This window comes from Vombatus ursinus, unplaced genomic scaffold (genome assembly GCF_900497805.2).
Source record: "Vombatus ursinus unplaced genomic scaffold, bare-nosed wombat genome assembly UNPS02014841.1, whole genome shotgun sequence".
NCBI classification, from domain to species: domain Eukaryota; kingdom Metazoa; phylum Chordata; class Mammalia; order Diprotodontia; family Vombatidae; genus Vombatus; species Vombatus ursinus.
Window position 1 is genome coordinate 2,844,071 of NW_020954619.1, and position 14,347 is coordinate 2,858,417.

A 14,347-nucleotide genomic window follows, 5' to 3' on the forward strand; every position below is an offset into this window, starting at 1 on the left:
GATAGATAGATAGATAGATAGATAGATAGATAGATAGATAGATAGATGTAAAACCATACTATGCATACTTCTATTTATTAGTTCTTTCTCTGGAGATGAATAGCATCTTCCTTGTTAGGTCCTTTGTAATTTGGTTGAATATTTATATTACTTAGAATAGCTTAGTCATTCACATTCTACTGTTCTCTTGGTTCTGCTCATTCACTCTTCATTATTTCATGCAAGTCTTTTCATGTTTTTCTAAAATCAACCTGCTCATCATTTCTCATAGCACAGTAGTATTCCATCACAATCATATACCACAACTTGTTTAGCCATGCCCCAATTGATGGGCATTCCTTCAATTTCCAGTTCTTTGCCACCACAAAGAGCTGCTATAAATATTTTAGAACATATAAGTTCTTTTCCTTTTTCCCTAATCACCTTGGGAAGCAGACCTCATAGTGGTATTGCTGCATCAAAGGGTATGCACAGTTTTATAACTTTTTGGAAATAATTCCAGATTGCTCTCCAAAACAGTTGGATCAGTTCACAGTTCCACCAAAAGTGTATTAGTGTCCCAGTTTTTCCATCCCCTCCAACATTTGTCATTTTCTCCTCCTATCATTTTAGTCAATTTGATAGGTGTGAGATGGTATGTCAAAGTTGTTTTAATTTGTATTTTTCTAATCAATAATGACTTAGAGCATTGTATATGACTATATATATGTATAGATCTATCTATCTTTGCTTTCTTCATTCAAAAACTGCTTGTTCATATCCTTTCACCATTTATCAATTGAGGAATGACTTGTATTCTTATAAATTTGACAAATTTCTCTATATATATGAGATGAGACCTTTATCCTGGAAACTGTCTATAAATGTTTTTCTCCAGTTTTCTGCTTTCCTTCTAATCTTGGCTACATTAATTTTATTTGTACAGAACCATTTTAATTTAATGTAATCAAAATTATCCATTTTACATCTCACAATGCTATTTCTTGTTTATTCATAAATCCTTCTCCTATCCATAAATCTGATAGTTAATATGTTCCATGTTCTTCTAATTTATGTGATATCTCCCTTTATATCTACATCACATATCTATTGGGACCTTATCTTGATAAATGGTGCAAGATATTGGCCTATACTAATTTCTGCCAGACTGCTTTCCAGTTTTCCTAACAATTTTTACCAAATAGTGAATTCTTATCCCAAAAGCTTAAACCTTTACATTTGTCAAAAACAAGGCTACTATAATCATTTACTACTATGTGTTGTATGTCTACTCTGTTCCAATAATCAACCATTCTATTTCTTAGCCAGTATCCAGAGAATATTGATAATTACTGCCAGTTTAAGATTTGGTACTGTTAAATCTACTCCCTTTACATTTACCCGCCCATTAGTCCTTTGATATTTATTTTCTTTTTTGGGGGGGGGGCATTGGGGGTTAAGTGACTTGCCAAGGGTCACACAGCTAGTGTTATGTGTCTGAGGCTGGATTTGAACTCAGGTCCTCCTGAATCCAGGGCGGGTGCTCTATCCACTGTGTCACCTAGCTGCCCCCCAATTCCTTTGATATTCTTGACTTTTTGTTCTTCTAAGTGAATTCTATTGTAATTTTTTTCTAGCTCAATAAAATAATTTTTTGGTAATTAATTTGAGATGATATTGCTTAAGTAGATTAGATAGAAGTGTCATGACTAAAAATGTCAAGACCAATATCTTCTGGACAATTTTTATATTGGCTGTGCCCACCCATGAACAAATAACATTACTCCAATTATTCAACTCTGACTTTATTTGTATAAAAAGTGTTTATAATTATGTTCATAGGTTCCTAATTTGATGTTCTTCTTATACCTCCATTGTTAATAGGGTTGTTTCATAAGGTCTGTGCTGGTTTTCACCATATAAACTAATTACTGGAAAACTAAATTTAGGAGGTTGTACTAAATTGCATTGAGTCTCATGACTGGCAAGTTTTAGCAACATTGACTAGGGAACCTTTGCAGGTGACTTGGAACCAGAGATGCAGATATACTAGCAGGACCTCCCCCCAGAGCTGCCCTAAGAATGAGGCTGATCGCAGAATCTCCAAGGGAAGATGTTTCCAGGGACTAGATGACTATTATGTGACAGCTGGGACTCAAGATGAAATATGCTAATTAAGTCAACTTTGGAAGTAGGTTACTAGAAACACAGACATTTGATATTATTTAATATTGATGATCATTATTGCATTTCTTGGGTTCTAATGTTTCACAGTGTTCATGCTACTTGCAAGAGGGGTATGCCCAAATTGCTTTTATTTACTGTTTGGGAATCAAGGTCATTCCTCCTGCAACTTTCAGTTAATTAAAAGTCTGTCTTCTGTTAATATTAACCTCATCTGACCAAAATTTGACTTATAGAATAAGAGTGTTAACTGTTTGATATTCCTCAGGTTGAAGCCAAAGGATGAGTTTCAGCTTTCCAAAGTAATTTAATTATTCATTAATTCCCCTAGCTAACTGTGTAAGGTAGAATTTACCTGATGTCTTAGTTAACTTTGTGATATGTAAATCTCCCCTCTCAATTAGTCTATTGTAACCTTTTAAATATAATTTAATCTGTAACCTGACCCAGTTTACCTAGAGAGGCTACTTAACTTTTATGACATAAAGGGAGCATGGGATTATGACTTTTTGTGATTACTATTGTTCAGTCATTTCAATTATGTCTAACTCTTCATGACCCCACTTGGGATTTTCTTGACAAAGATACTGGAATGGTTTGCCATTTCCTTCTCTAGGTCATTTTACAGATGAGAAAACTGAGGCAAACAGGTTTTAGTGACTTGCCCAAAGTCACAAAGCTAGTAAGTGTCTCAGGCCAGATCTGAACTCAGGAAGATAGGTCTTTCTGAGTCTAGGCCCAGTACTCTACCACTTCACCAACCGGATTCCCAGTAGCATATTTTGTGATGTCTGTGGCCATACGCATTTTTCCTGCTCTTGCTTTCAATATCTGGGGAAATTTCCCTATCCTGTGTAGTGCACTTGTGTCCCAGTGCAAGTCTAAGCCCCCTGACTCACAGGCCCTGAGGCAATTCCTCAAATTTTGTTCTCTGATCAAGAGACATTGGGAGAAGTTTGTCACCAATGTGGTCCTTTTAAACAAAATAAGTAGTGAGGAGGACAGCACTGACTTGGATTACTTTAATGAACTTCCTTTGAGATCTTAACCCAGCTCTCTGTTTATGAGCATAGTGGACTTTTAAATGTCCAAAAATGGGGAATTGTGAGCAAATACTTCATTATTTATTATTTATTAATATTGTTCAAACCTAGTTTTATATGGATAGAAAACTGTCTAACCGAAAGCTTACCACAGAGGTCAGGCTGACCTTAGAGACATTCCAGGGAAGCCAGATGGCTGCAAAGAAGGCTTAAATCCCACCCAGGTCTTGTTTTGAGTCCACCCAAAGTTTGTGATTTGGGTTCCCCAAATTATATTAAATGTTTATACTTACCTGCTAATATACATCTCAAACAACCGTATGTGGGAATTTTTCTTTTCTGAAAGCTACCTACATGCAATTCATGTGCTTGTACCCTTAGGTAAACTCTATGTAAGATTCACAGAGACTGGCAGAGGCAGCCACACTTTTTCTGGCTCTCTCCTCTGCTAAGTGACCTAATAAAATTCTTTATAAAAATTTTTCAGGTATTGGGTTTGTTCTCAACCAACGCCAAAGGAGCATGAATCCTATTCTCAAAGCAATCAGACACCACTGAAGCTTCATGAGCAGGGAAGTGATGTGGCTACATCTGAACATCAAGAATGTCAATTTGATACAGAGAACTGAGTCAAATTTATAAGAATACAAGTCATTCCCCAATTAATAAATGGTCAAAGGATAAGAACAGGCAGTTTTCAGATGAGGAAATCAAAACTATCTATAGTCACGTGAAAAAATGCTCTAAATCACTATTGATTAGAGAAATGAAAATTAAAACAACTCTGAGGTACCACCTCACACCTATCAGATTGGCTAACATGACAAAACAGGAAAATGATAAATATTGAGAAGATGTGGGAAAATTGGGACACAATGTAGTAACATTGTTGTTGGAGTTTGAACTGATCTGACCATTCTGGAGAGCAATTGGAACTACACCCAAAGGGCAATCAATTTGATCCAGCAATACCACTACTAGGTCTGTATCTCAAAAAAATAATAAAAAAGGACATGCATAAAAATATTTATAGCAGCTCTTTTTGTGGTGACAAAGAATTGGAAATTGAGGGGTTACCCATCAAATGGGGAATGGCTGAACAAGTTGTGGTATATGAATGGAATGGAATACTATTATTCTATAAGTAATGATGAGCAGGCAGATTTCAGAAAAACCTAGAAAGACTGAACATGAACTGATGCAAAGTGAAATGAGCAGAACCAGGAGAACATTGTACACAGTAATAGCAATATTTTAAGGATGATCAACTATAAATGACTTAGCTCTTCTCAGCAATACAATGATCCAAGACAATTCCAAAAGACTCAAAATGGAAAATGCTATACACATCCAGAGAAAGAACTACTGGAGTTTGAATACAGATCAAAGCACACTATTTTCACTTTCTTTATTTTTTCCAGTTTTTTCTTTTGTTCTGTTTCATGACTAATGTAACATGATTAATACGGAAATATGTTTTACATGGTTACACATATATAACCTATATCAAACTGCTTACCGTCTTAGGGAGGAGGGAAAGCAGAGAAGGAGGAAAAAATTTGGAATTCAAAATTTTATAAAAGAATGAATTTTTAAAATTGTCTTTACATATAATTGGAAAAAATAAAATACTATTTAAAAGAAAAAAAAATATCAATTTGGTTGCCAAGTGGAAGATAGAATACAGAGAGGACAGTATGGACAGGAGGAGTCCAAATAGTTGGTAACTGCAGTAGTTTAGGTGAGAAGTGATGAAGGTCTGATCTAGTTAGGTAACTACAGAAGTGGAAAGAGAGGACTAGCTATAAGAGATGTTGTGAAGATAAAACTGACTAGACTTGGTAACCTATTAATGATGCCAAGGTTGCAAACTTGGACGTAAAAGGTAATGTAGGAAGTTGGTGATGTGGAACTGGAGTCAGGAGATGAGAGACAGATATAGATGAAATGAAAGACATTTACATTAGAGATGACAATTGAATCTAAGGTCACAGAGCTTTGGGGCATATCCAAGCTTAAAGGACAACAAATGTATGATGATCCAGTAAAGAAAACTTAGAAAGAATGGTCAGTCAAGTTTCAGGAGAAACAAGAGAGGCAAGTTATCTCAAAAACTGAATTTAGAGAGTATTCATGAGGAAATAGTAATTAGCAAAACAACACGGAAGGTGAGGACTAAGAAAAGATCACTAGATCTAACAACTAAGAAATAATTTTTTAATACTTAAATTTTTATATAGCGTTACTAAACATATTCCACAAAAACATTAACAAAAGTAGTCTTCTTAAATAAATTCTAGTAAAGCAAATTGCAATTTTCTAAGTTATGAAATGTGAGTTGCATGAATCACTGCTGAGAGATATTTATTTGAGACTAAGTACTAATATTTACTTATATGCTTACATCCTGTTTTCTCTGATAGAAGGTTAACTCCTTGAAAGCAAGATCATTTCACTTTTGTCTCAGTATCTCCAGCAACTAGTGTGTCAGAGTGGGCTAGAGATTGAACCTGTTGTTTCATTAGTATGAAATGGTAATGAAATTCTCTAAAGATACAGGTTGGCAACTTCTCTACACTAGTAGTATCAAAGGGTTATTTAGAGAGTAAATGACTTGGCCAGAGTCACACAGACATGATGGGTCAAGAGGTAAAACTTGAACTCAGGTCCTCCTTCCTGATTTCAAGTCCAGCTCTCTAACTACTATATCACATAGTGGGCCCTTAATAAATGACCAATGATTGATTGATTCAGAATCATTTCCTACTAATTCCTGTTTTTGAAAGTAGATAAGTAAAGGCTATATAACAACATTTTACCTTCAATTTCTGAAGTCTGTCTGTATTTCTGGTGAAGCTTTCAATATGGGCCCGAATCTGGTGACATTGTTTTAAATATTCTTGGTTTCGAACATGAGCTTTTCTTTCTGATTCACATATTTCTTTCAGGTTTTTTTTTAGTTTTATATACTTCAGTTTAGTTCTAGAAAACAAATGCAGATTTTAAAAAATAAAATTAGATTTTGAGCAACAAACTTAAGAAAATATTTTCAAATGTGCATAGAATTATTTTAATACAATGTTCAAAAAGCATGCTACCTGGATTATTCTGCCCTTAATACTTTAATTTGAAAAGCTGAAAGTTATATCTCTATAGGAAGAAAATTAAAGCAGCATTCCTGAAGTATTATACTGGCTAGATATGATCATAGATTTCCTAAGAAACTTATACGAAACTGTATTATATTATTCATGGCATAAAGACCTAGTAAGATTTACTTCATATATATAATCAAATGTGATTTTTAAGTACTACTGACATAGACATGTTAAAATAAATAACATATTAGCAGTTTTACCACGTGGCAGGCTATTTTAAAATTATCAGCTCAACAGGAAATAGAAAGAAACAGCAAACCACAACTCAGAAAGCATTAAAAATGTCTAATTTTTAATTGTTTAAGAAAAGGTTGCATTTAAAAAACATAAATAAATGCTTGCTACAAATTATAAGCTAACTTTCATGAAACTGTCTTCTAGTGTTTGGTATCACAGAATAGCGGACATTTATAAATGACTTTAAGGTAATATGCAAAGTATTTTACATATTCTCCCTCTCTCTCTCTCTCTCTCTCTCTCTCTCTCTCTCTCTCTCTCTTTCTCTCCCTCCCTCCCCTTTTCTCCCCTTCTCTTTCTCCCTAACAACCTGTGACATAGGTTCTGCCTGTATTTTTGTCCCCACTTGAGTCTCTCCAAAATTAAAGTCCAGCATTCTTCCTTTTAAAAATATTTAGTATTTAATTTTTCCCCAATTACATGTAAAAACAATTTTCAACCTTCATTTTTAAAACTGAGTTCCAAATTCTCTCCCTCCCTCCCCACCACCCTCATTGAGAAGGCAATCAGGTTTTTGTGTGTGTGTGTGTATTAAATTATTTATTTAGTTTTCAACATTCATTTCTACAAGATTTTGAGTTCCAAATTTTCTCCTCATCTCACCCTTCCTCCCACCTCAAGACTGCATGCATTCTGAATACCCCTTCTCCTAATCTGCCCTCCCTTCTATCGCCCCCCCTTCTCTTATGCCCTTCCCCTTCTATTTTCCAGTAAGGAAGGATAGATTTCTATACCCCACTGCTTGTATATCTTATCTCCCAGTTGCATGTGAAAATGATTTTTAACATTTGTTCTCAAAACTTTGGGTTCCAAATTTTCTCCCTTCCTCCCTCCCCACCCACCACCCTCATTGAAAAGGCAAGCAACTCGATACAGGTTATACTTATGTAGTCATGCAAAACACTTCCATAGTAGTCACGTTGTGAAAACTAACTATATTTCCCTTCATCCTATCCTGCCCCCTATTTATTCTATTCTCTCTTTTGACCCTATCCCTCCCCAGAAGTGTTTGCTTCTGATTACCCCTTCCCCCAATCTGCCCTCCCTTCTATCATCTCCCCCCCTTATCCCCTTTCCCCCTATTTTCCTATAGGGTAAAATAGATTTCCATACCCAACTGAGTGTGCATGTTATTCCCTCCTTAAGCCAAATCCAAGGAGAATAAGATTCACTCATTCCTTCTCACCTTCCCCCATTTCCCCTCCACTGTAAAAACTTTATCTTGTCTCTTTTAGGTGAGATAATTTACCCCACTCTACCCCTCTCTTTCTCCTTCTCCCAGTATAATCCTCTCTCACTGCTTAATTTTATTTTTTAGATATCATCCCTTCATCTTCAACTCACCCGGTGCCATCTATCTATCTATCTATCTATCTATCTATCTATCTATCTATCTATCTATCTATCTATACATAAAATTTTTTCCCTCCAACTACCCTAATACTGACAAAGGTCTCATGAGTTACAAATATCATTTTTCCATGCAAGAATGTAAACAGATCAACCTTAATAAGTCCCTTACGAGTTCTCTTTCCTGTTTACTTTTTCATGCTTCTCTTGAGTCTTATATTTGAAAGTAAAATTTTCTATTCAGCTCTGGTCTTTTCATCAAGAATGCTTGAAAGTCCTCTATTTCACTGAATGTCCACTTTTCCCCTGAAGTATTATACTCAGTTTTGCTGGGTAGGTGATTCTTGGCTGTAATCCTATCTCCTTTGCCTTCTGGAATATCATATTCCAAGCCTTCCAGTCCCTTAATGTAGAAGCTGCTAAATCTTGTGTTATCCTGATTGAGTTTCCACAATACTTGAATTGTTTCCTTCTGGCTGCTTGCAATATTTTCTCCTTCACCTGGGAACTCTGGAATTTGGCTATGACATTCCTAGGAGTTTTCCTTTTGGGATCTCTTTCAGGAGATGATTGGTGGATTCTTTCCATTTCTATTTTACTCTCTGTTTCTAAAATATCAGGGCAGTTTTCCTTGATGACTTCTTGAAAGATGATGTCTAGGCTCTTTTTTTGATCATGGCTTTCAGATAATCCAGTAATTTTAAAATTATCTCTCCTGGATCTATTTCCCAGGTCAGTTGTTCTTCCAATGAGACATTTCACATTGTCTTCTATTTTTTTCATTCCTTTGGTTTTGTTTTACAATGTCTTGATTTCTCATAAAGTCACTAGCTTCCAATTGCTCCATTCTAATTTTTAAGGAAGTATTTTCTTTAGTAAGCTTTTGGACTTCCTTTTCCATTTGGCCATTTCTGCTTTTGAAGGCATTCTTCCCTTCATTGGCTTTTTGGACCTCTTTTGCCACTTGGATTAGTCTCTTTTTTAAGGTGTTATTTTCTTCAGTGTTTTTTTTGGATCTCCTTTAGCAAGCTATTGACTTGTTTTTCATGATTTTCTTGCATCACTCTCATTTCTCTTCCCAGTTTTTCCTCTACTTCTCTTACTTGCTTCTCAAAATCCTTTTTGAGCTCTTCCATGGACTGGGACTGATTCATATTTTTCTTGGAGGCTTTGGATGTAGGAGCTTTGACTTTGTTGTCTTCTGGTTGTATGTCTTCTTTGTCACCAAAGTAAGATCCTATGGTCTGACTTTTTTTTTTTTTGCACAGTTTGCTCATGTTCTCAGCCAATTATTTGACTTTTAAACTCTTTGTTAAGGTAGGCATCTGCTTCCAGTGTGGAGAATGTACTGTCCCAAGCTTTGGGGGTTTTGTGCAGCTGTTTTCAGAGATACTTCTAGGGACCAGTAAATTTTCAGTTCTTCCAAGGTAGTATAACCAAAGGAGAGGTGTTTACTCCTTTCTTGGCCTATGCACTGGTCCATGAGTGACCACAAGCACTCTTTTCCACCTTGGAACTGTGAGGAGGAGTCCCTCTCCACCGCCACTACAAGCTCCACCACGCCAGCTCTCCTCCTTGTCCCCGGACTGCCACCCAGATCCAAGCATAGGCAAAGCAAGAGAATCCTGCCCACATGCCAGCAAAGAGATCCCTGCAATCCCCCTCTGATCAGCCACTTGATCCCTGCTCTGTCTGTGGGGCAAGAGCTCCCGGAAGCAGCCACCACCCCAGGGCTATGCCGGGACTGGGGCTGGACCTAGCTCTTCTCTCACCAGGTCCAACAGACCTTTCTCACTGATCTTCTAAGTTGTCTTTGGTGTTTGTGGATTGGTAAGTCTAGAAACTGCCACAGCTGCCCCTGATTCAGTCCTCTGAGGCCTGCTCCAGGTTCACTGAGGCCTGGTCTTTGCCTGCACACCCATGCTGAACTGCCTTCCTCTCCCAGCCTGGCACAACAGCCTTTTCCAATCAGCCATCCAGGCTGTCTTGGGCTAGAAATTTGTTTCACTCTGCTTTCTGTGGGTTCTGCTGCTCTGGAATTTGTTTAGAGTCATTTTTAATAGGTGTTTGGGGGAGAGCTCAAGCAAGTCACTGCTTTTACTCCACCATCTTGGCTCCACCCTGAAGGCAATCAGTTTTATATAGGTTATACATGTGTAGTCATGCAAAACATATTTCTATATTAGTCATGTTACAAAAGAAAACATAGATCAAAATAAAACCCTAAGAAAAATGAAGAAAGTTAAAAAGTATGCTTCAATCTGTATTCAGACTCCATTAGTTCTTTCTCTGGGGATGGGTGGTATTTCTCATCATAAGTCCTTCAGAGTAGCCTTGGATAAATATATTACTGAGAATAGTTAAGTCATTCACAGTTGATCATCTTACAATATCTCTGTTACTGTGTACAAAGTCCAGCATTCTTCCCATTGTGTCTCAAGACACATACAATGATTTTTTTTTTTAATATAAGTTCTTGAGGGCTGGGACTTTTGTTTTTTGCCAGTCAGTCAGTAGCAACTGGAGGGAGGGGTGGTATCAAGGAAGGACTCAAGTAGAAGATGAGTTGAGCTTTGAAATAAACTAGGGATTCGAAGAGATGGAAATGAGGAAGGTGTCCATTTCTAGCACAGAAGCAACCTAGGCAAAAGAGGAGAAAAGAATGAACTATCACAGCAAAAATGTGTTTGCTTGGACTACAGAGTGAAAAAGGGGAAATTATTTGTGAAGCTATAAAGATGGGGTTGAACCAGGCTATGAAAAACCTTAAACAGTTTCTATTTTACCCTAGAGGTAACAGAAAACTATGGAAATGTATTCAGCAGGGGAGTGACATAACTTGTGCTTCAGGAAACCAATTTGGCAGCAGTATGGAGGATCAACCTACCCCAGGGACAGATGTGAAGCAAGGAAAGCAACCAAGATACTACTACAATAGTCTAGAGAAGAAATGATGAGGGTTTGAACTAGGATGAAGTAAAAAGAAAGAGACAGATGCAAGGGAAGTTACAGACTTAGAACTAACAGAATGTGGCAATTGATTAAATATAGGTAGTGAGGGAGAGTGAGAAGTTGTGGGTGACTCTTCAGATTGTGAATTTGGGCTACTAGAAAAATGGAAGTGACCTTGACACAAACAGGAAAGTTTGGAACAGGGGTGGATTTGGGGGAAAAGAAAATGAGTTTTGTTTTGGAAACACTGGGTTTGAGATGTCTTTGGGACACATCCACTTAATAAGTCTAATAACCAGTTGGTGGTATGGAACTGGAGCTAGGAGAAAGACCAGGGCTGGCTGAATATTTTAAATTTGGAAGCCACCAAGATAAAGATAAAAATTAAACTTGAAATTGGGCTGAGATGATGATAACTGACAAAAGAGAAAGTAAAGCTGCTCAAATCTTTGTTTTTATTTTATCTGCAAAAGAGAATGACTTGTACACTGGAAATGACAGAACCAAAAGGATTAACAGGAAGTTGATACCTCAGATGAGTAAGGAGATAGTAAGAAGAACCGAGCTACCCTAGAGAAGTCAAGCTACCTGTCCCAGATAAACTGAATACTCAGCTTCTGAAAAAACTAGCATATGTGATTGCTGAGCCACTGTTGGTGATATAAGAAAGATCACAGAAGATAGGAGAGGTACTACAAGACTAAAAATGGCAAATGTTATCCCAATTGTCAAAAAAAAAAAAAGGTAAAGAGAACAGAGTAAAAAATATAGGCCTATCAGCTCTTTTTTTTTTTTTTGTCTTTTTTTGGTGAGGCGATCAGGGTTAAGTGACTTGCCCAGGGTCACACAGCTAGTAAGTGTCATGTGAGATCTTTTTTTTAAAGGTAATTTTTATATAGTACTCGAAGGTTAACTAAGCAACTTCCAGTATTTTCTCATTTGATCCTCATAACAAATCTGGTAAGTAGGTGATATTCTTATTCCCGTTTTGCAGATGAGAAAACTGAGGCAGATAGAGATTTAGTAACTTGTCTAGGGTTACATAAGTATCAAAGACAGGATTTAAATCCAGGTCTTCCTTACTCCAGGTCTAGCACTCTATCCACTGAGCCACCTAGTGCAGTTTTCCTGGGAAATCACTGTTAAAGAAATGGTTAGAAAATATCTAGAAAGAGAAGGGTAATTGTAAAGAGCCAGCATGGCTTCATCAAGAACAGGTCCTGCCATGGGGCAGCTAGGTGGCGAAGTGGATAAAGCACCGGCCCTGGAGTCAGGAGGACCTGAGTTCAAATCCAGCCTCAGACCAAACACTTGACACTCATTAGCTGTGACCCTGGGCAAGTTACTTAACCCCAACTGCCTAAAAAACAAAAACAAAAACAAAAAAACAGGTCCTGGCAGACTAACTTTATTGCCTTTTTTTGACAGAGCTGCTAAGATAGTAGAGGAAGAGAATGCTGTGGATATAGTTTACCTAGGTTTTAGCAAAGCTTTTGATATGCGGTACTTGGGAAAAAGCTGGAAGAGACTTGGGTTGGATGACAATATAATCAGACCATTTCAGAACTAGATGGACAGCTACACTAATGGAGTAGTTGTAAATGATCCAATGTTGACTTGGCAGGAGGTTTACGGTGCAATTACCCAAAGATTTGTGCTTGACCCTGTGCTGTTTAACATTTGTATCCACAACTTAGGTAAAGGCATAGGTGGTGTCTTCATCAAATTTTCTTATGACATAAGGCTGTGAGAAATTGCTAATCTAATGGATGACAGAGTAAGGATCCAAAAGGATCCTGACAGGCTAAAGTATTGAGCTGACTCTAATAATATGAAATTCAATAGGGTCAAATATAAAATCTTCCATTTGGATACAAAGAAATTAACTTTGCAAGTATAAGATAGGCGAAGCATGGATAAGTAGCAGTTCTTCTGAACAAGATTCTGGAGTTTTAGTGGCCTGCAGGTTCAATATGTTTTTTTTTAATAGGGGAAGGGAGAAAAGAAGCTAGCAAAACTGATGCCAAAAAAAGAGGGTCATTGAAATATTTTCTTAAACACACAGAAAAAAACAGAATCAAGTTCAAAACAAAGCAGAGACAAGCAGGACAATTTTTAAAGTAATGTAAGGGATTCATTATATACCATTTTTTAAAAAGTGGTATTAAATGGAGATTCATGGTTTCATATATAATTATCATTTTGTGTTCTATTACATATATTGAAATGTTATTTTTTGGCGCTTAGGTTTCAAGTTAAAAAATTTTAATTTAAACAGAAAAAGTATCAAACATTCAATAAACTTCAAGAAGAATAAAGACTGAGAAAATGGAGTCAGATTCAGCAATTAAATGATCAACATCTTTGGGAAATGATTTAGCTAATTAAGGACATTCAGAAGCCAGAGTTGAGAAGTGACCAAAAGAAGAGGAAATAGAGGAATTGACAGTATAAGTTTTTCTAGGAATGTGGCCAGGAAAAATAGGTACAAGGACATATAGAAGGGACAGAAGAGACAAGTAATGGGTTTTTTTTAAAGGACAGGGGAGAGCTAGGCACATTTGCAGACAGCAGGGAAGAAGCATTGGAAAGGGAGAATAATTAGAGAGCGTGGCTGATTGTGGGAGCAATCTAGTCAAGAAGATAGGAAGGGATGAGATCAAGGATAAGCATATAAATATTGGCCTCAGTGAGGAAAAAGGCCTCTACCCTATTAGAGACCAAATAAATGAAGAAAGAATCAGGGATGATGTCAAAGGGTTTTGAGATGTAGAGAAAGGGAGAAGAGGGACCTCAACTAAAGGTCCTATTTAAAGTTGAGCTGATAGTTTTGCAATAGTTTGTCATGTGACGAGGCTGCTAATAGCTGTGAATGGTCTCTAGTTTCTCAGTAAAGTATGAGACAAGATCATCTCCTGACAGCTGAGGAAAGGAATAGTGTGAGGGACTTAATGAGAGAAGGTCTGGAACAACTGTTTTGGGGACTGTAAAAAAAAAATCAGTTACCAGATGAAATTTTCATGCATAAAGGGATGAAATTTTCAAAGTTTGTTAGGACAGTAAAATGCCTTGTCCAATTGCTGCTGGAAATTTAGTGTTTCTATCATTAGCAGACTAAGTTATTAAGCAGTCTGTATCAAGGGAAAAAAAACTTCCAAAGATAGGGAGAAAAAATCTACCTTCAAAACAAGAAATTTTAGAGATATCTAAAATGACTCAAATTAAGACCCCAAATATCTCACCACAGATCAGTGATTTTCAATAAAATCTTTGTATTTATGCTAGCATGCTAGCAACTGTGTGCTTTCACGTAAGTTATCATTCTTCAATTTCCCCTCCTGACTGGATGCTTCATGACTTCCCATCTCTTCCACCCCCACCACAGCTCAAGATAGCCTCCTGCTATTTCCTCTCCAGACTGGGTTGGTTGGGAACCAACAATTG

At 36.9% G+C, this 14,347-nt stretch overlaps 1 protein-coding gene across 6 annotated transcripts in view; it reads right to left on the reverse strand.

Moving 5' to 3' along the window:
- The window catches only part of KIZ (kizuna centrosomal protein), a 205,913-nt gene that overhangs the window by 177,806 nt on the left and 13,760 nt on the right, over nucleotides 1–14,347 (reverse strand). For all 6 annotated transcript variants that reach the window (XM_027840432.1, XM_027840428.1, XM_027840431.1 and 3 more), the window contains exon 3: nucleotides 6,026–6,188. In XM_027840432.1, the coding sequence (XP_027696233.1) occupies nucleotides 6,026–6,188 (163 nt within the window). The remainder of the gene's footprint in view (nucleotides 1–6,025; nucleotides 6,189–14,347) is intronic.